Consider the following 21,800-nt stretch of genomic DNA (forward strand, 5'->3'; position numbering starts at 1 on the left):
TATTACATACATACATAAATAATTTCATTTATCGATTTTCCCTTTACTGATCAGTGATAGACATACGGACAATTATGTGGCTAAAACACATTTATTTAAGAAGAAACACAAATTATTTGTCGTATTATTCAGTTGACATTTTATTCAGTTGACATTAGTTGCGGTTACACTTACGAAAATTAATGTGGTTTTTTTGTGGTAAAAGTGTAAACATGTTTTTTTTGTTTATTGATTACTAGCAAAACCATGGTTTTACTACAGTAACCATGGTGTAACTATGGTTTTTGAAAACCATGGTGTAACTATGGTTTTTGAAAACCATGGTTGTTAAAACCATGGTTATTTTGTGATAACCATGGTTTTACTACAGTAACGCATGTTTTTTTAACTGTAGTAAAACCATGGGTCATTTTCTGGTAACACGCATAGTTTGTGGCAGAACTTACATTTATTTAACAAGAAACACAAATTATTTGTCGTGTTGTTGTTGTTGTTCAGAACTTGACATTTAAAATCTGCGGTTATGCGGGTTGATATGTTGCAGGGGAATTCGTCTCTGGAAATCCCAAGCGCATGCGCAGTCGCAACTATATGGACGGCCCCCGCGTCGTTTCGTTTTCACATTCACTCGGTTTAAGTAACACATTACTTTGGGGTGTTTGGCATTGTTTGTGAATACTAATAGATGGCCGGGACCGTTGTTTTTGACTCGACTGGTAAGTCACAAAACTCAGCCAACTGCTTAAATTGGTATCATAGTTTTTAAGGGAAATACAACATTTGAGAACACGGAAGCTGAACAAATGTTATTATCTGATAATGATCTTGTAATTTGCTTTACATTATGTGGATAGCGCTTTATTTCACAGTCCCGTTTACCAGCCCTGAACCTAAACCTATAATTCATACCTTAAATAAATACATGCATGATATTATTTAGTATTTGTACACATGCAGTAAAATGAAGTACAGCCATTGAAATGTACCCATCTGTTGCTTTTGTACTGTCCTGTATTTTAAACACCCATGTCTTTCCCTACAGAAAAACGATTACAGCGAAATTTAAAGCTTCTAAGCAAGCGTTTGACATGGGATTTGGTTGAGACTATGTCCAGCTGCTTGTGTCATTCACGCACAATCACGGAGTATGAAGCTCAGGTTGTCAGTTCTCAGGTCACAGACATGCAAAAAGCCTCAAAGCTGATGGAGATCGTCATTAAAAAAGGCCGCAGCGCGTGCAGCGCATTCTTTGGATGCCTTGGCATCTGTCACCCAAAGTTGTACGAGAGTGTCACGGGATCTCCAGGTTGATATACTATATGATATACAAGTACAACTGTGTTTTTTTGTTATTTATATGCGTTTTGTTATAATCCTCTGTCTTTATTTCTTTCATGCATTTACTGTTATTTAGCACCATTAAGTCATGAGGACCATCATCACTCAAAGGACATCTCATTCTCAGGTAGACTTTTTTGCATACTTTCCCTTACTGATTCAGACTGTCAGTACTTCCTTCTGTTGTGATGCAAGATTGACTTGTGATTTGCTTAAGAGGCATTGGAAAATGGACTTCTATGACCAGCTTTCCCCTTTCGAGAACAGTTAACTCGATATTGCGTCAGAAGTAGTTGACGCTATAGGGTTATCCTACTTTCGCTCCTTCCTGAAGCCACATTGCATAACGCCAGTGCCCATAAACAATTGCAATGGTCAATGCCGATCAAGACAGTGAATGAGCAGACCCCATCCATTGGTGTCTGTCTGGTACAAGCGCAGTGTACCTTGGCCGCTCTTCATGTTACATAGATGTTTGCCCTGTATGAGCATTGTATGACCCCTTTCATAGGTTCTGCTTTGTGCAAGCGCATTGCATTTTAGTAGCATGAGCAGGCCCAATTCTATATGGCAAGTTGCCTTGCAAAGCACATACTCTGGGCCTTCACCTTCATAGATATGTATAAAGGCTAGATGTGTTACGGCGGAGTCTCTAACGTCATCACCTGGCGGCCATCTTGCCACAGGCAGCTCCCTCGCTCGTGGGATTGAGTTTTAATAGTGCAGGTCCTTTTAAATGACCATAACTTGCTCAATTGGATGCTTTAACATGTTTCATGAAAAAAAAATATTGTATAAGTATGCAGTGTCATAGGTACATCTTTGACGTTTATAACAAACCAAACCGTTTGAAAATCGGGATAAAATTAAGCAAGTTATGGTCATTTAAAAGTACATGCATCATTAAACTCAATGCTACGAGTGAGCGAGCTGCCTGTGGTTAGATGGCCGCCAAATGCGGACTTTCCACTCAATTGGCCAGCAGCGACGGCGAGACATCTAGCCTTTATACATATCTATCTTCACCTCGGCCATGTGATGTCTTCCCGCTCAGTGAAAGCATCCGGTCACGCGTCAGTCATGTGAGCTGCATACATAATGCATATGCAGATGCAAGTGCAAAGTTTGCTCTATTTGGGAATTTCTCTTTACTTGAATCCTGCATCCAGCTCCCTGCCCGTCAGCAGACTCAAACACATCAGGTTTCAGCATCTTAGTGTGTCTGATGTCACTCAAGCCCCTGTGCTTGGCGGCAGTTCATTTCCGCTGCATCTTTATGGTCCTGGTTCCTCTGTACATGTTCTCGCCTTCTTTTTACTACAAGAATGGCGGTGACATGCCTTCCACAGCCATTACAGCGTTTCACACAAATATTAATGGGCGCTTGGTAGGCAGACATGGTCTGTGTATCAGGTGCAGAGGTACGGGGAAGCTCAGATGCTCTTACCAATAGATATGTATAAAGGCTAGATGTGTTACGGGGGAGTCTCTCATGTCATCACCTGGCGGCCATCTTACCACAGGGCACTCGCTCACTCGTAGCATTGTGTTTAATGGTGCAGGTACTTTTAAATGACCATAACTTGCTCTATTTTCTACCAATTTTCAAATGGTTTGGTTTCGTACAAACGTTATTAACGTGGCTATAATTCTGGATGCTACAACATGTTTCATGAAAAATATCTTTTTAGTTTAAGTATGCAGTGTCATAGGTACATCTTTGACGTTTATAACAAACCAAACCGTTTGAAAATCTGTAAAAAATTAATTATGGTCATTTAAAAGTACAGGCACTATTTAAACTCAAGCTACGAGTGAGCGAGTGCCTGTGGTAAGATGGCTGCCAAATGCAGACGTTCCACTCAATTGGATATCTAGCCTTTATACATATCTATGCTCTTACCCCCTTACAGTGCCATCCTGACGCAACGTCTTGTTCCCGTCTCTCAGGGAATTGAGGTTTTGATAGTAACCAGGGACATTTTTGGTCCCCCATTGTTTTAGTGGCAGGTTTGTATTATGTGAAGGCTGTAGGTAGTGATACATTTTCCATTGGTGTTGCATGAGTAATCGATCACACTTCCTGTTGTTACTTCATGCATGCTTCAAAAATTATTACCTCACAGACTTCTACTATAAAAAGTATTATAATGGAAAACCACATCCTTTCTCACTTCCTTAAAGTACTAGTGACAAAGTGATATGTTTTTCAGGTTTACGATGTAATGTGTCATGTTGTTGCTTATACCTGTGTTTTTTCTTGTTCTCTGTTTTATAGAAAAACAAGCCTCAATTACAACCTGTATTATAAACATACATAACTCTTCTCTGCAACACTGTATTATTGGGAATAACAATCATCAATGCATTACCTGTCACCAGGAACCTCTTCTCTCTCAGAATGGTGCAATAAATGGTAAGAGCTGTGAAATATAGGTCAACTCTGTTAGTATTGATTCATATATGGCTACTGCATCATATCTGACCAGTTCACAGAATTTTACACATTATATAGAAAAATGTACAATGAATGAAAACGCTTAATACAGTTATTTTGACAATTATTTGTTATTCTGTATTTTTATTGTCATTGTTATGTCAAAATTAAAAGCAACAAAAGAGCATTTTGAGCATGATTTGTTTGACAAATACTTGTTTTTTCAAACAGTAGATGAAATGGAGGACAATCAGAGTCATGACCAGCTAATACCAGCACAGGACCCAGTAAGTGGCAGTGGCATTCACATGGAGAGCTCCCACATAGAATATGTCATTATAGGAGACCAAAACAGCATGACAGTCACGGAAACCTTGAACTCAGATGTTGAGGAGAACACAGAAATTGATTCAGATGTGAACGGTTAAAAGATGTGAAATGAGGGTAGGAGAGAAGATTCACATGTTTGGGAAGACACAGGTTGTATCCTCTTCTCACTGGACTTGACCTGTGATTCTTCAATGGATGAATCATTCATGCTATAAAAGGGTCATATTATGCTTTTTCATTTTTTTCAACTTAGTGTGTAACATTGATGTTTGAAGTTTCAAAGCTAATCTATTTAACAAATATCACTTTTTAAGACCTACAACGAACAGCTTATAAAGGAATATAACAAACTTCTTCCTGGGTTTGTGACATCATAAACCCTTGAATTCAAACAAATTCACAAAAAAGGGAGCAAGGCCTTGTTAGGCTGATTTAGAAGAAGATGACAAAGAACTGCAGTTGCTTTAGTGGTGTGTTGTCATCATGTCAAAGAGACGCTATTTATTTTACACTGATTTTAAACCCACTTTGTCTTGCCTTCCTAATACGGATGAATGTTGATGTAGTATTTAGCTGCGGTCTCATTTATTTCACTTTTATAGGTTTCTGTTTACCCTTATCGATAAAAATTCAGCTTCACCCGTTCTATGTCAAGATAACTAACAGTGCATTTTATTCTGTAGCAATCACCACTATGCCCTTATATTCCATTTAAAGACATTATCATTCAGTGTAAATGCTATCGTGTGTAATACACAGATGTTGTGTGCATGTATTTAATATTAAATGGTTGCATCTCATATGTATAAGACAATTACAGAATGAAAATACCTGTGAAACATAGAGTCGTGCTTATGTTACCCAATATCCCGAAGTGGTGTCGAGCAGCGCCAGTAAATGCTCCTTGAGAGTCAAATGCTCTAACATGACTGAAATCTACACAAATTGTACAGCTTTCACACACTTAATTTCCTTGCATATCACGACCTGTGTATTTTTCAACACATGCTCTTAGCAAAAGACCAATCACAACAGACTGTGCCTACTTGACCAATCAGAGTGTTTGGGACAGACTGGTAATAAAGACGTAACAAATATGTAAAATATATGAAAAATAATGTGTTTTTTGAACAATCAACCATGAAAGTATTCAAGTACACCCCAGAAACAGAATCAGATTTCAGAAAAAGACATAATATGACCCTTTTCAATTAAGCCATGCTCAGGTTCTTGGAAGGTGCTGCCAAACATGGTCACATTGAAACATTATTTAGCATCTCAGATCTTTCTAAACTTGTGCCATGATAGCGTCAAAATGGCATCTTTGTGTTTGAATTTTATTTGGGTTCAACAGAAGTGTTTGAACCATTACACAACTGACATTGCAACTATTTGCAATTTCTCAATAAGCATTTTTAATAGTATATAGATATTTCCTGTTTTTCGTAATCACTTCAAAGCATTTGTAATCCTAATATCTGGTGATTTTGAATTAGATTTTTTTGTGTTCAGACATCTCATTCCAAATCTTTGCTGTAGGACGTTTTTAATGTGTAAATCTGTGATATGATTATATGTCTGTGAATTGGGTCTCTAGAGAGAAAATTAATACTTTTCTCTTGTGAATGCTGGGGTAATCTTAAACTATGCCTCAGGCCAAATGTTTATAGGCTACTTTATCACTTGATTGTTTACTTTTTTATTTATCTTGTCACTTTGTAAATATTTTTTTTATAAAAATGTATTTATAAAAAATGTATATTACCTCTTTTAAGTGTTTGTTAAAGTGTCTTTTATCAAAATAAAGAACGATTATTTAACTTTTTAATCTAGGCCTCATGACTTTCCTTGAACAACTGACTCCAGTACCTTCAAGATAAATCCTTACTCATTGGAGGAATGAGTTGAAACTTTTTATAAGAAAAAAAAAACACTTTCTTATAAGTCTGTATTACTGTTTAAAAATAAGAATGCAGTGAAACTGGCTTCTTTTATAAACATTCTTATTGAATAATTGCCCTTTTGATTTAGTTTCTTTTGAATATGTAATTTTTATTTATTTATTCTGCCATGTATATCATGCCCCATGTTCTTCTGTTCTTTATGTATGTTTTTTTTTTTTAGATATGCACTGTAGGGTCGTAGCAAGATTTTATATCGTACCTGATTTGTTCTGTTCATTTAAAAAAAACTGACTCCATTACCCACAATGCCGACATTGTTTACATGCGTCACTTCCTGTAACTGCGACCTGTAGCTGTTTGATTCTCCGTTTCAATCTGTGAACAAATACTACCACAAACGAATTTTGTGCCATTAATGGGGTGAACCATGATATGAGATTAATATTAAATAACGAGTATGACAGTGGATCAATGCTAAATCGATATATGAATATTGCTTGCTATCACTGAATTTCCCGCTGCAGTGCATGTGTAAGGCGGGCGCGAGGCTGTTCCTGGCCAGTCCGCGGTGTTTATTTGAAACAGAGAGGGTCGTTCAAAATGCAAGTTATAGATATCGGATCCAGAGAAGATGGAAAAATATGGCACCGAAAACTAGTATCATCAAAACATGGGTAAGTTTGCAGAAAACTAATGCATTTAATGAAGAGTTTGTTCAATCACACCTGTTAGTACTAACGTTACACTACAGTAACTTCAGAATGATTTTATTTTTAAATGTCTGTTATAAATTTCTAGCGTTTTGGTAACTGTGATCCGAAGCACGTCTGCTCGTCAAACTAAAACGGTGCGATTCCTGCAAGTTGTTTTTGACACAACAGGAGAGTCGTTTCTTGCTGGTGATCACCATGGCAATATCTATGTGTTTGACATTAGCAGAAACAGGTATATTATGAAGTTTTTATTTTCTTTGTTAGCATTTTGATCTGTTGATTTGCCATTTTAAGTAAATATTTGTTTTGTTACTTGCACGCTATCATTGGACAGATTTAAACTGGTGCAGAAAACCGGTCAAGCATGTACCGCCTTAGCTTTCAACTTGAGAAGATCATCAGAGTTCCTGGTTGCTCTTGCCGATTACTCCCTTAAGTGCTTTGATAAAGGTAATAAAAGAAGATTTGACATATGTGATATGTTAATGTTTACCTGGCTTTTGTCTGTCATACCCCATAATTGTTCTCTGTCTCTATAACAGATACCAGACAACTAGTAAGCTGGATGCGGGGTCACGAGGGTGCCATTTCGTCCTTGTCTGTCCACAGTTCAGGCCGCTTCGCCATCAGCACTTCTTCCGACACAGCTCAGCTCTGGAACCTTGACACCTTCCAGCGAAAAAGAAAGCTCAATGTTCGTCAGTCAGTTGGCATACAAAAGGTTAGATGGCACCAAACAATCTGATCTCTAATCAAATATGTACTTACATCAGGGTCTTATTCTTGTGTTTTTTGCTGTTTTATAGGTGTTCTTTATACCACACAGCAGCATCATTCTCAGCTGCTTTAGCGACGACTCCATTTTTGCTTGGGAGAGCGACACACTTTTTTGCAAGTATCAGCTGCCTGTTCCAGACGGGACCAGGATACATTACAGGACATTTGCCATCACAAAGTAAGAATATTGCGATATCGCCACAACAATTGGTCCACCAGCTACTGATGTGTACGTTAACAAGTAGTTTCTTCATAGAGATGGGAAAACGCTTGCTGCGGCCGGTCGTTCCAGCTTACTGCATTTGTGGTGCCTGGAGAGCCAACAGCTCTTGAGAGTAATTCAGATGCCTCCTAAAGTTAAGACTGTAAGACATGTGGATTTCCTGCCTGATAGTTTTGATGGTGGATCCAACCAGGTATGCATAAGTTGCCTGCAACATTGAAAACATCTTCTTGCCTAATTTTGTCATTAAAGATGGCCATAAATGCTAATGCATTATGCTATGATGACTAAGTTATTTTTTTGTCAGTTTTCATATTCATATCAGATGAGTTGTGTAATACCAAAAATATTGAATATAACAATATATATCACTGCATGGACCAAAATTATAAATTCAACACTTTTCGTTTATGCCCCCATTTTTCATGAGCTGAACTCAAAGATCTAAGACTTTTTCTATGTACACACAAGGCCTACTTCTCTGAAATATTGTTCACAAATCGGTGTTAGTGAGCACTTTTCCTTTGCCAAGATAATCCATCCACCTCACAGGTGTGGTATATCAAGATGCTGATTAGACAGCATGATTATTGCACAGGTGTGCCTTAGGCCTTCCACAATAAAAGGCTACTGTAAAATGTGCAGTTTTACTGTATTAGGGGGTCTGAAAACCAGCCCCTATCTGGTGTGACCACTATTTCCTCACCTAGTGCAACACATCTTCTTCGCATAGAGATGATCAGATTGTTGATTGTGGCCTGTGGAATGTTGGTCCTCTTCAATGGCTGTGCGAAGTTGCCGAATATTGGCAGGAACTGGAATACGCTGTCGTATACGCCAATCCAAAGCATCCCAAACATGATCGATTTGTGACACGTCCGGTCACAGATCTTTGAATTCAGCTCATAAAAAATGGGGAAAATTCAACGCTCAACATGGCTATGGTAGTCGCGTCTTCCTGTTAAAAGAACCTGTTTCTTTTATAGAGGGGCTCTATAAAGAGACGCATGAGGCGATCGCCAACCTATGCGTACCTAACTACTTTACTTGATCTCTTGTCAGATTCTTGGTGTTTTAAGTCAAGATGGCATTATGCGCTTTCTCTGCATTCACACCTGCAAGCAGCTCTTCGAAATAGGATCTCTAGAGGATGCCATCACCTCAACAACCTTTTGTCCTAAGGGCCACCATATTGTTGCTGTGATGGACAGTGGGGCTCTTAAAGTGTATGATGTGCGAAGTCTAGCCCCAGATATCAGTAAAGTAAATTCTGTTTTTAACCTGCTATTTTTTTCATAATGTTTAAGTTTTTCCTTTTCAAAAAAATAATTACAAGTGTGTTTGTAGCCTCCCCAGCCTTTGTTGAAACTGGTAACTAAAAGCAACATCAGTGAGGGATCATCAGTGAAAGTAAAGGTACATACTGGAGCAGGTCAGCACCCCATCAAAACATCAGGACGCAGAAACCAATCAATGGCTGCTATTTCTGCACTGGATGACAAGGAGGTTTGGGTTTTTCCCCATATGATCATAATTTCAATGAAATTGGATCATAAACTATAATCTGATTATAATTATGTTTTTTTCCAGAATGGTTTGCCCAATGGACTAAACAAGAAAAGACTACAAGCTTTATTGAGAGCATTTGGAGAATACCCAGCCAAGTACAGGTACCATTGTGGTGAAACATTGATATTAAGTTGATTTTATGTGTTCAGCTTTATGAAGATGTATCTGTTTTCGATCAGGATGTTTATTTGGCGCTCTCTGTTGCATCTGCCCGAGAATCATGCAGCTTTCAGTAGTCTGACCGACAAAGGCCTGCATTCAGCTTACCTGTGCCTTCAGGAGCGGTATCCCATCAAAAGCCAAAAACTGCAGAGAGGCCTACAGAGGTAGACACAACATAACAAGTTACTTATATGTCATAAAAGCTTGCTGAATTTAATGCTTGTCTGTGAAACCAGGCCCAGGTGTATCAAACAAATATTGGTGCGGTGTGTATAAATTTGCGTGCCTTAAAGGTGCAGTGTGTAAATTTTAGCGGCATCTAGTGGTGATGTTGCAAATTGCAACCAACGGCTTAAGCCAATTTATAGTCGTGCATAAGTTCTACGCTATCCGTAGCTCTGTGTAGCCTGACGTGCACCTCGCAAAAATTTTAACAGCGTGTCAGTTCTACACGGACCGCAAGCGCTGTGATTGGTACACCAGAAACCCTCCCGTCAGGTAAAAAACTGCGTCATACGTAGGGATGCTCATATCAGTTAATTTTCCCGACCGACAACCGTAGCTTCTAAACCGAACATTAACCGTTAACTGATAAGATTTTAATATGAAATTGTCATTCAGTAAAAATACAGTTGATGGTTGTCTGTGAACTAGTAAAAACAAAAGATTTAATTTGAACGTGCAAACAGCAGCGACAGGTCAACAACAGAACCAGGATTCATACATTATCAGATATTCACGCAATATATTCACCTTATTAAAAAGCACGCGATCAGTCCAGAGGATTATATCCAAAAAGGGCAGATTGTCTCCGTTTCATCTACCAAAGTGGTCATTTCTAAAGCAGGATGCTTTTCAGAAAGTTTTGTTTTTGCGTCATTTTTCTCCGTTTGTGCAAAAAAAAAGATGTTTATGGAACGGAGCATGTGAGCGGAGCGGAGTGGTAATATTTCCATCAGAGCGCAGTGCGCATTTCCGAAGTTTCCGCTCCGCTCGCTCAATACGCAGCAACGCTCGCTCATCCCAGTATGCCCTTTGGTAATTTGATAGTTCGAGAAGCTATAGCAATAAGTTAATGAGTTCAAATATTGTTTTAATGAAGTCGCCAGCCTTATATAGAAATGAAAGAAATGAAACTAAGATGACAGAATAACTGTAGCGTCGTCTGCATCTAGATGCAGTTTTAAAGATGAAAATTACTTTAATCTAACTGATAAACACAAATACAAAGCGCCATAATATAACTGATTGCTTACCAGCATTAAAACCACTTTAAATAAAAACCTAGTTCTCCGCTCCGTGGATGAGGAAGCTTCAGCCAAAAACGCCGGTGCCTTTAGTATTAACTGACTGAACACTTGACTCTTCCATGGACATTTAGATATTAATTTTTTTCATCAACAGCATGCGATGAACATTATAAACATTGATGATAATCTGCCGACTCGACTGATTCAGCACGTCCTCTATTTTACAGAGTCCGCTTAATTAACGGCTTTTCGTTCGGTCCGCGTGAGCTAAACATTTTTGTTCTGTAATTTGCTCTCGCGTAGGCTATATTTCTACTGTAGCGAATTTGCGGGAGGAGGGAAATAACGTTATTTGAAACACTATGAACCTCCGACCGAAACACTACGGGGATTCCCAAGGGAATCTTAGATTTTAGCTCAAAAGGGAATATGTATAATTAACTGTAATTAATTATACAAGTTTATCAGGTTTTACCTGGCGTAGCAGAATTAATAATAACAATTAATTAATATGTTCGTCCACCGAAGACATATATCCATAATCGTATATTAACGTCTAAGAAATGTTAATTTCATGGCCTTTAAAATTAACCTTCTCACTGATATTCAGTGCTACTCGCAGCGTGTAGCTGGATCAAAAGGCAGAGATAGTGACTTTATTTTCATGAGCATTGAACACAGAAACAATTCAATTATGAAAATGCAAACCGGTTTATTAACTATAAAATGAAGTAGACATAACTAAAGATACACACATACAATAACATAAAATATAGATGAGAAAGAAAAGATTGAAAGAGCTAGAGAGAGAGAGTAAAAGATTGGCAAAGCACTATTGCTTAACATCTGCACAAACCATCGGATAATCTCTAAGGATCGCCTTAATTTTCATAAGGGGTAAAGCTTAAACATGAGCGAGTAAAACGAGTTTATACTTGCTTTGGCTCTTTGTGATGCGGTGCGAAGTTTCTTATGCTCGCGATGCGAGCAAGGAGAGAGAGAGAGAATCCAGGTGTGTTCGTTTAAGATGGAAGTCCGTAAGTTGTTTCGTAGGGCGGATTGGTCCGCGTGGTTTTCCGAACTCTAGCGCAAAGTGCAAGCCAGGAAGACTGTCCCGAAGAGTAGGACAGGGCTCAGAGAAAAGATGATAAATCCCAGGGACTCTGGGTGAGTCTCAGCGAGTTTCCAAACTGCGCTGACGGGTTACCTGGGTAACCGGGCGACTGGGCGCTCATGAGTGAACTAAGCCACTGACTGAGATACTGAGCGAATCGTTCGAATTGAGCTATTGAGCGAACTCAATGAGCAATGAGCTAAAAAGCTTTGATGGCTTGGGCGATAGGCCGTTTTGACCTTTCACACGCCCAGCCCATTTTGGGTGTATGACCAATGTGTGCGCGGGGAAACAAGCCTTTGTTCTTTCAGACATCACATTTGCATTATGATAAAAGTTTGTTTCCATAACTCTTCAAATCGATACTAAATGACATTGATGCGGCTTATGGTAATATGATACATAGAAATGATTGGGAAATAAAGAGTAGATTAATTTGATACTAGACAAGACATGGGTTTAAGATCACGTTGAATAATAATTTCATACCTAAGATATGAACCATGCTACAGTGAACAAAATCTAACTAAAGTGTTAACACACAGTTACATCACACATACATGATCATGCAGTAAAGGGATATAACATATATATACATTAAAACAGCTCATTGTGATTTTTAAATGTGGTTTCATCACAGACATATAGTCTGTGCCCCCAGCTGTGTCTCTGGCAATCGTCGAACGAACGGCTCTCAGGTTTCTCTGGTGGGATCCCTTTGAACCTCCTTTGAAGACTGCATTTGTTTTAATTGTCGCCCACTTTACAGCCTTGATAGGTGGTAGATATCTGGGTGATTGTGTTATCAGGACACAGGGTTATCTAAAGTCACAATTTTAGGGCTGTTTACGATCCAGATGCCAAATGGCCTCAATCTGACTCCGAGCCATTTGCTACACTACATATTTTCGACCAAGTAACACTCGGGATAAAATGTAAGTTGTTTTAGATAGCATTTAAGCTTCTGAAATGTTGACAAATCAGTCTGACTAAAAAGATCTATCCAGATGAATTTAGCCAAAATAATGATTTATTCGTTTTCATACTATATTAGATACACGTTAACTTAGCTACTAATATACTATTGAAAATGCCATAAATAAATACTCATGGCCTTCTGTATTGCATTCGTTTTGTACATTTACAGGTTCATAAATATTGTCTAATTTTAATTTCTTTAAGACACAGCTGTGTTCTGTATTTACTGATGCACTGTAAATTTGCACTTTGCACTTGAAATTGTTCTTCAATTTATTTTAGTTTTTTCAAATAATATATTTATATAATAGTATAGTTCGTTGGGGAACGAATTATTATAATATTTCGTAATTACTTATTACATTTATTATTACTTAAAATTGTGAATTAGTAAAACGTGGATGTCGTGGAAACAATTTGTTAATTTGAATTATATCCGGAGCACCATATCAGTTAAACTAGGTCTAATAGCCAACACACAACTGTACATAACTGCGATTTATCAGCTAATACTTTAATTAAATGCAATTATCCAAGAACGTCAGTACAGAAAACAATTAGGCTTACAAAACTTTTTTTTATGTCGGAGCGGGATCTGAATGGGAATTGGTTTATTTGCTAGCGTGAGCGGAAAGTTAACGGAGCGCTTGCTTGGGCGGTGAGCGACTGAGTGGAGCGCTTGAACAGTAGAGCGGAATATTTAGGGGATATGGTGTTATGGTCCGGGACACGCGTGCGTCTCCGTTCAGCTTCCAAACACGCATACAAATGATCAGACCGTCAGGGCAGTCATTTACAGGACATTCACAAATTAAAGATAGAAAAGTGGCGAAATGTCTGTCGGCTCATGACGACACGCACCATGTATTAACAAATATTTTTTTATTTTAACTGATAATGTTAATCGGTCATACATTCGTACCTTCGGTTAACGGTTAAACGGTCAATGTGAGCATCCCTAGTCATAGGTATTTCCGTTTGCGATGGTGAAAACAAAGATGAGCCAAGTTGAGGAGTGATTTAACTCAAACTGCAATAAAAGTCACTGTTTATTTACTTCCATCACTGCTGGTCTTCTCAAATCATACACAACAAGTTGCTGTTTCTTCTTCATTTGTGGGTTAACTTGTCAAGCTTCTTCTTCTCTGACGGTCGCGCTGCTACTGTGGTTACACGCGTGGATACTGCCTACCAGTGGTTTGCGCGTGTGTTTGCACGTCGATGCGGAGGACGTCGCAAAAGTATAAATGAAAATCGACGCGGAACCTACGCTGTCGCGGCTACGCCGTAGGACCTACGCACGACTATAACGAGCCCTTTAGTCCACTGCTTACCCCTTGCTTTTGAAGCACATAGAGAAGCTGTCATCGTTGGAGACAACTTAGTAAAAAAAATGTCCGTTAAGGGCTTCTGTAGAATAATGGCGGCACAAAATGGTCACTTCCATGTAAGGGGACCCTCTTTGTATGTAGATAAAAAGTTCTCGTTCTTAGGTAATAAACACATAACGGTTCATTATGAAAGGTCTTTATACACCCCTGATAATATTGTTTTGTATATTATTTTGCATTTCTGTCAAGAGATCCTTCTAAAAATTACACACTGCACCTTTAAATTTATGTCAATAGAAATAGTTCAAATTTATTTTTCCTTTATGACTACAGAATCACACATGACATGTCTGTTCACTTGTAACCTGACAGGGTTTTGTCTGCTCTTGCTCACTGGGCGGCCATCTTTGGTGAGACTGATTATCTCCCCCTGCTGGCCTTTCCATTTGTCAAGTTGTTCCAGAACAATCCTCTCATCTGCTTTGAAGTAGTGTCCAGTGTCATCGGTAGGTGAAGAAAACTGTGTGTCTCTTTAGCAATAATTCCATCAAATAATCCTATCTGGTTCTTCTACAGTAAACTGGTGCCAGCACTGGTTCGAATACTTTCCCAATCCTCCCCTTAATGTGCTGAGCTTGGCTGAGAATGTGCTGGCACATCATGATAAAGAGCTACTTCAGCATTTTGTCACCTGTGGCGTTACCTCACAGGTAAAAGACCTCACACAAGTATTTATGTATACATAACATCTCCCTATTGATTGTATCTTAAAGCAAATAATATGAAAAGCCTTACACATGGTATGTTTTCTGCAGATGTATGCATGGCCACTTTTGGAAACGCTGTTCTCTGAAGTATTAATGAGAGAAGAGTGGCTGAAACTATTTGACAATGTTTTTTCTAATCACCCATCTTTCCTTCTAATGGCTGTGGTGGCTTATGTAATCTGCTGCAGAGCACCATTACTGCTCTGTACTGACAAGAAGGACTTTGAGGTATTACTTTAGATATGTGGTTTTGTATTTGTATTAAAAATGTCGACGAGTCTTTCTGATTTTCATCTTTTTGTTTATTGAAAATGTTCCCAATGTAGTACTTTTTCCATCATCGGAATAGCTTGGACATTGTTGCCATGCTGAAGGAAACCTATCGGCTGATGGAGAGCACACCTGCAGACGTTCATCCCAGCTCTGTGTTGAGTGACTTTCAACCCCTGACACACGGGCAGTACCCCATCTTCAACAAATACCCCACCTTCATAGTGGAGTATCAGTCCCAAGAACGTGAGAGGATCCGTCAGCAAGAAGTGGAATATCTGAGGGAAAGGTGCAAACTTTTATTCATTTGTACACCTTAAACCTCTCGACGCACACTAGCTTGGGGGCGGGATCACGTCATGCTGCTAACAATATCTATATAGCCTACTGTCTACAAAAATTAATAATATTAACATTACTATACATCATTTAAAAGGTCTACGGGTTTAGCATCAGTGTACAGTCTCTGTTTTGAGTTACAAGATGCTCTATGGGACTGCTTACCTTTGTGTTGATATAACGATCGCGAATCGATTCCAGTCTGTTTTAGATGTGTGAATAACTCATGAAAACCGTCTTATAGAATACATCCAATGACTATTTTTGTCCACAAATCCATTAAATATAGATATATTGTCCATTGTTTACATCAGATTTCGCATGAATGAACGTCTTGTAATAGAATAGAATATACAGTCTGAGGACTATTTACGTCGTAACACTGTATATGAGATTACGCTTGCCTCCATACCCGCGTTCAAACTTTGTTTTAAAAGGTAGGTGGTAGTATAATACATAATATCCAAACAGCGCTGTCAAATATCGTGACATCATCTGACTCGCTCGTTCCTCCAATGACAATTAGATAACGAATCCAACGATCTTTGTGTGACGTTTTATTTCTTGGTGTAGAAACTGCATTTTATATACTAACATAATGATAAATAATAATAAGAACGAACGTGTTTGCATGTAAACAAAAGACTTATTTTGGGGCTGACTGGCACCTAGAAAAGGCACTAGTCTTCCAAAAACCCTTGCAAGAACCTTATCTTTGGGGCTATTGACCTCAAACGTGAAACATAACTTCTTTAGACTTGTGGCTTTTGGATCATTGCATTTCTAGATTTCCCACACATATTTATCATTAAGTTTTTTTAGTAATAAAAAAGATGTTATGCAAAACAAGTTTTATTCCAAAGTACTTTAGCCTCTCTAAGTTTTTTTAATTTTTTACTTAAAATAATTTTGAAACCTGGAAAATGAAGTGTCTTCTCTCTAGTGATACCATAGTTATGCTTATACTCTAAATGGTTTAGTAAAAACAACCATTTTAGTAAAAACAACCATTTTAGTAAAAGTAGTAAAAGTTTTGGTTTAGGCTAGAGTGGGGGTTAAAATAAAATGACAACCTTAGGACAAATATGTCATTTAATGTATATATGGCTATTTTTCACCTGTAGTCCCTAGACAGATGGTAATAGTCACCATAAAAGAAGATAAAAGTACATATTTAACTAACAACAAAACAACTACAATACATTTAGTAAAAGTACTATTAAGCCATGATGTACCGGTACATTATGAAACCATATTGTGGGCATGATTTGTCAGTCCTGTCAGGTCGATTGCTATTGACAGCGAAGTTGAAGACTACAACTCGTATCGCTCCACATTTTTTCACAGCATCATCAAGCTACGCTGTTGTCTACCTCTAAAGCCCGGGATACATGGCACGATTTTTGGCTGTCACAGACGAAAGATGGCATCATGAAATAATCGTCGCGATTTCGTCTGTGTCGTACAGTGAGAGAGGTTCAAAAAAGGCAGTTTTTCCCGGTCTTGCATCCAAAGACAGTCTACGATAGTTTTTTGATAGTTTTATGATCAATGTACAATGCGTTTGCTACTACGACCTGCATACTGGTATTTGTTTACCAGTAGCGCATGCTGTTAACGTTGCGCTAACGTGTGATGCAGCCGTCAAAGCATTGTGTTATCATCGTACAGTCTACATGCTTGTTGTACACAACGATCCATGTCGCACAGTGTGATGTGGTTATGTCCTGCAAAGATCCTGCAGTGTATTCCAGGCTTAATGGGCTTAAATTACATATTTTGCCTCAAGTTTATCATCTTAGGAAACCTGTAACTTTATATTGACATCTATCAGTGCGGATGCAACATGATGTAAACGTTTCTGAATACTGATGCCAATTAAAAAACCCTGTATATACTCATTCCGGTTTTTGTGTCTGAAAGTATAGTTGTTTTTTTTGGCAGATAATCTAATAAAATCTTGCAGCCATGGCATGGCATGATTTAAACATTTTGAAAGAAAATTTTATGTCCTTGGGAAATGGAAAACACCTGGGCACCTTTTGTAAAAATGTTTAACTTTATGTTTGTCTATACAGACAGGAGGTTCAGGAGCTGCATGCTGAGGCAGTCAGACAGCAGGCTGAGTTTGAGGCCTGGTACAAACAGCAGGAGCTGCTACTGCAAGGAGAGGAACAACGTCGAAGGATCCTACAAGAGGAGGAGAATAAACTTGCACAGCAAAGAGCCAGGTCTGTCTGTCTCCATATTTGAGACTTTTCAGATTAAGTTCAGTTTTGCAAGTTCATGATCAATTCACCTGACTTGATTTCCTTTCTTCAGATTAGCTGCTATGAAGCGTGAGCTGAAGGTGAAGGAACACAACCTGATCGACTCTACAAGAAGACGTTTTCTTAAGCACCAGCAAGATCAGCGCACAATACAGCTGCAAAGACTTGATGATGAGATTCAGAGAAAGGTTTTGTATTTCTTTTTGTTTTGAATTTTACTATTATGTAATGAAACTTTATTGGACAGCACCGTGGAACTGTCATTTTTTGATTGGTCAAAGACAGCATACATTACATTATCCTGCCCATATGTCTTATTCCATAATTTTATTATTTATTGCCATTAATGAATAGTACACACAAATAATAGTACAAAATAATAAAATAAGCAGGTCCCTAATATAGTAATAAATAATAAGTACATAGTATGTACATGTAGTACAGGACTAAAAAGACAGATCTTTTGTCAGATTTTGAGCACTATTTAGGAAGGTGGAAAAGGGTCATTTGTGAAGATTTATTGGAGATATTTTGTGTGATTTTTGTTTAATTTAGATGGCCCTCAGAGATCAAGAGACGGTTGCCGCTGTTCATGATATAGAAGTGAGACAGATGGAGCTGAATGCACAGAAACAGCTGTTTGAACAGGTTGGCTAAGAGAGAAACCATGATCTTATTTTTTTGACAGTTTATCCAGAATGTACATATCCTGTCTGATCATTATCATGTTTTGTCTACTAGGAAATGGTCATGGAGCAAGAGCGTGTGAGTCAGGAGGTGAGAGCAGAGTTGGAAACACGGAGACGCAAGGCTGAGATGGAAGATTCCACATTTCAAAGCCTCATTCAGACAGATGCCGATCTTAATCAGACAAACAAAAATGTATGTCCTACTAGTTACCTTTGGTTGACGATGACACTTTTTTGAATAAATGTAGATTATTATCTCTTTCAAACATCTCACTCCACCCTGTTCCCTTTTCCTTGCTTTCTCCTTGAAAGCTGACTTGTTGGTGTAGTTGATGGTTGAATCAAGTTTTGATGACACTTATACTTTGTCAGATACTGGAGGAGTCTTTGGCGGAGGCTGGACAGATAAAGGTGGATGTTGCTTGGCAGGCTGAGATGATCAAGCGATTCGACAGAGCGGAGGAGAAGCAAGAAAAGCAAAAAGAGCAGCTGGTGAACCTCAGCAAGCAAACACGTGCTAAGGAAGAAGATGTAGTCCGGCTAATGCAGGAAGTGGAGGGAAAGCAGGTACGTTATAACCTCGCTAAGTGTTAGTTTTCTGTTATGTTACAAGTAGATATAGATGGTTAATTGATAATATCATTCACATTGGAAACATTATTAAAACTCTGCCTTCGGTCTCAGTGGGATGATGTGGTAGCAAAACGAGCTGAACTGGAAGAGGAAAGATTGGTGGCCGCCGCTGTAAATGCCCAACGGAGGTCACTTATCTTTCAGGAAACAGAAGAGGCTAAGCAACATTACAACAAATTACAAAAGGATCTTGTGGATTCACTGTGTGAGTTTAAATGATTTGCACAAAAAAATACTTGGTCTAATAAAGAATTTCTTATACATGCTAACATTTCATAATAAACTTATCTGGTGGCGGTTTCAAGCTCTTCAGTTGTAAGGTGTTGACATGAAGTTTTTGTGCTTGTAGATCATCAGAAGGAAAAGAGGCTCAGATCTCCTCGCTCATCCAGAGGGCTGCTGCACACCACCACCATGAACTATCACCCTGTCTCCAATGATTCTTCATGCTGTGAGTGTTATGAGGGATTTGTTTTTACTTGCATCTTGAAGAAATAGTTCACCCAAAAAATAGCATGGGCATGTGTCAAGATTTTTTTAGTATAGAAGTTAAATGTGACCCTATCTGTGAAATTCAGGCTAAAGTCTCAATCTGATTATGAGATTAGGAACATCCAAGTTTGATTTAAATCATTAATTGCACTATGATTTCAATTTTTTTACTTTTACTCCTTCAATATTAATAAGATATCAAGGTTATATTTTAACAATGTTTTGGTATGATTATTTTATGTAGAAAATAATAAATCAGTACGTTTTTCAGTGGTGGACGGCTCGTAACTGCTCTTCCGAGGGGCGCAAATTCAAAATATGAGTGTTATGTGTGTTGCTTGTGTTTTCAAAACATGTGTTTTTTTTTTGCCTCATGTGAACCATGTGCATCACGTGTTTTGTCAAAATAAGTGCCTGTTGCAGACACGTCTAAAGCGTTTATGATAAAAAGAGACGCTCACGTTCCCAAAATACACGGTAGACACTTCCTTAAAGCAATAGTCTACTCATTTTCAATATTAATATATGTTATTACCTTAACTAAGAATTGTTGATACATCCCTCTATCATCTGTGTGCGTGCACGTAAACGCTGGAGCGCGCTGCAACGCTTCGATAGCATTTAGCTTAGCCCCATTCATTCAATTGTACCATTTAGAGATAAAGTTAGAAGTGACCAAACACATCAACGTTTTTCCTATTTAAGACGAGTAGTTATACGAGCAAGTTTGGGGGTACAAAATAAAACGTAGCGCTTTTCTAAGCGGATTTAAAAGAGGAACTATATTTTATGGCGTAATAGCACTTTTGGGAGTACTTCGACTCGGCGCAGTAACACCCTCTCTCTCCCATTATAAGATTGAGAAGGGAAGCGGACTTTTCAGGCGAGTCGAAGTACTCCCAAAAGTGCTATTACGCCATAAAATATAGTTCCTCTTTTAAATGTATCAACAATTCTTAGTTAAGGTAATAACATATTTTAATATTGAAAATGAGTAGACTATTCCTTTAACAGTAAACTCTGATTACGCATGAGATTATGCAAGTATCGGGCAAATGCGATCGTCTCTTTTATCATAAACCCTTTAGACGAATCTGCAGCAGGCACTTATTTTGACAAGACACGTGATGCACACAGGTTCACTCGACGCGCCGAACACATATTTTGAAATTACTAACCACAAACATGACGGGCTATATACATGTTGTGACGAACTTCGCATTGTGCGCCCTCAAAAAAAAAGAAGACACCGGCCCGCCTTTAAAGTTTTTAGGGGCAGGGTCACAAATTATTATCTTATTCTTCACACTAAGCTTTTGTATGCTTTCTGAAGGCAATTACACACTTTAACTTTCTTTTTAGTTTCTTTGGATCGTGGCAGAGGAGAGCTTGACTGTAAGGAGCGGGAGTTAATGCAAGAAATCAGAGAACTGAGGAAGAAATTGGCTAACAGGGCCAGAGCGACTGACTTCACCTCACCCTCAAACAGCTCCATACAATCTCACTGACCACCAGCAGTACAGGACTAGTACGAGTGGATCCATAAACATTAAAGAGGATTTTTATGAAATTGTTTTTAGATGATAATGTTTTTCTTTTTTATAATGACACTAATTCTTTGCTGGTTGTAAAAGCAAAGTGTTTTAGCTTTAAGACCTTTCAAGTGCCACTATCAGTGTAAAGTTGTTATTTATATGTTGTTTTTTAAGTGTTTAAATTATTTTTATTTTGTGTGATGTATTTTTGTGAAATTAAATTCATAAATTTCTAAATGGATATTTTGTTAAAGCACGCTGTCGTTTGTATTTTCATTTAGGTTTTGTATGTAACAGTAAAAATGTGTTGACAATTTCAGAATAAAAATATTTTAACTGTTCATGAGTATTTAAATTGATGTGTTGATTGATTTGATCACCAGTGAGTCGCTTTGAATAAAAATATTTGCTAAATCCATACAAGTATGTTTATCCCAAATCAAGCAAACCGCCTACCTAAATAATATTATGGCCATTATAGGTTTGAACAAACGTAGACCGTTTATTACGTTTTTATTAGATAGTTACTTAAAGAATACAAATGTGAAGACAACAACAAATCAACAAAAATAGAAAGGAAGAGCCAGAAACAGTATATAACTGAATTCATGAAAAAAATATTATGTAAACACGAAAAAGTGAGCACAGTAGCATTTTTGTTACTGGAAGTAACTAATAA

General features: G+C 38.1%; 2 protein-coding genes across 3 annotated transcripts; both read left to right on the forward strand.

Annotated features, from left to right (window-relative positions):
* The first annotated feature begins 561 nt into the window (after positions 1-561).
* On the forward strand, positions 562-5,933 carry LOC129449026 (uncharacterized). Of its 2 annotated transcripts, none has more exons than XM_055211775.2 (5): positions 562-716; positions 1,043-1,306; positions 1,415-1,465; positions 3,617-3,754; positions 4,007-5,933. In XM_055211775.2, exons 1-5 carry the CDS (start codon positions 686-688, stop codon positions 4,201-4,203), a joined length of 681 nt encoding a protein of 226 aa, XP_055067750.2. In that variant the 5' UTR covers positions 562-685; the 3' UTR covers positions 4,204-5,933. The 2 variants fall into 2 exon arrangements, with proteins under 2 accessions (XP_055067750.2, XP_073728213.1); XM_073872112.1 differs by having other exon boundaries at positions 4,010-5,933.
* Positions 5,934-6,521: 588 nt separating this feature from the next.
* On the forward strand, positions 6,522-21,482 carry tbc1d31 (TBC1 domain family, member 31). The gene is made up of 22 exons (XM_055210026.2): positions 6,522-6,683; positions 6,808-6,954; positions 7,057-7,172; positions 7,265-7,443; positions 7,529-7,677; positions 7,756-7,915; positions 8,785-8,985; positions 9,070-9,228; positions 9,313-9,392; positions 9,471-9,617; positions 14,499-14,632; positions 14,703-14,836; positions 14,942-15,121; positions 15,220-15,452; positions 17,581-17,733; positions 17,825-17,960; positions 18,328-18,420; positions 18,514-18,654; positions 18,834-19,028; positions 19,146-19,299; positions 19,444-19,545; positions 20,949-21,482. The coding sequence occupies exons 1-22, from the start codon at positions 6,610-6,612 to the stop codon at positions 21,092-21,094; spliced, it is 3,213 nt and encodes a 1,070-aa protein (XP_055066001.2). The 5' UTR covers positions 6,522-6,609; the 3' UTR covers positions 21,095-21,482.
* The last annotated feature ends 318 nt before the right edge of the window (positions 21,483-21,800 follow it).

Source organism: Misgurnus anguillicaudatus, chromosome 10 (genome assembly GCF_027580225.2).
Source record: "Misgurnus anguillicaudatus chromosome 10, ASM2758022v2, whole genome shotgun sequence".
Classification (NCBI taxonomy): Eukaryota; Metazoa; Chordata; class Actinopteri; order Cypriniformes; family Cobitidae; genus Misgurnus; species Misgurnus anguillicaudatus.

What these genes read in the sequence shown, in the direction of transcription:
- LOC129449026 (XM_055211775.2), top strand. Translation starts at nt 686, where the DNA reads ATGGCCGGGACCGTTGTTTTTGACTCGACTG. An exon ending in GAGTGTCACGGGATCTCCAG is followed by an intron (nt 1,307 to 1,414) that starts GTTGATATACTA and finishes ACTGTTATTTAG; the next exon opens with CACCATTAAGTCATGAGGAC. An exon ending in AAAGGACATCTCATTCTCAG is followed by an intron (nt 1,466 to 3,616) that starts GTAGACTTTTTT and finishes TCTGTTTTATAG; the next exon opens with AAAAACAAGCCTCAATTACA.
- tbc1d31 (XM_055210026.2), top strand. Translation starts at nt 6,610, where the DNA reads ATGCAAGTTATAGATATCGGATCCAGAGAAGATGGAAAAATATGGCAC. An exon ending in TTTGACATTAGCAGAAACAG is followed by an intron (nt 6,955 to 7,056) that starts GTATATTATGAA and finishes ATCATTGGACAG; the next exon opens with ATTTAAACTGGTGCAGAAAA. An exon ending in GGATCTTGTGGATTCACTGT is followed by an intron (nt 19,300 to 19,443) that starts GTGAGTTTAAAT and finishes TTGTGCTTGTAG; the next exon opens with ATCATCAGAAGGAAAAGAGG.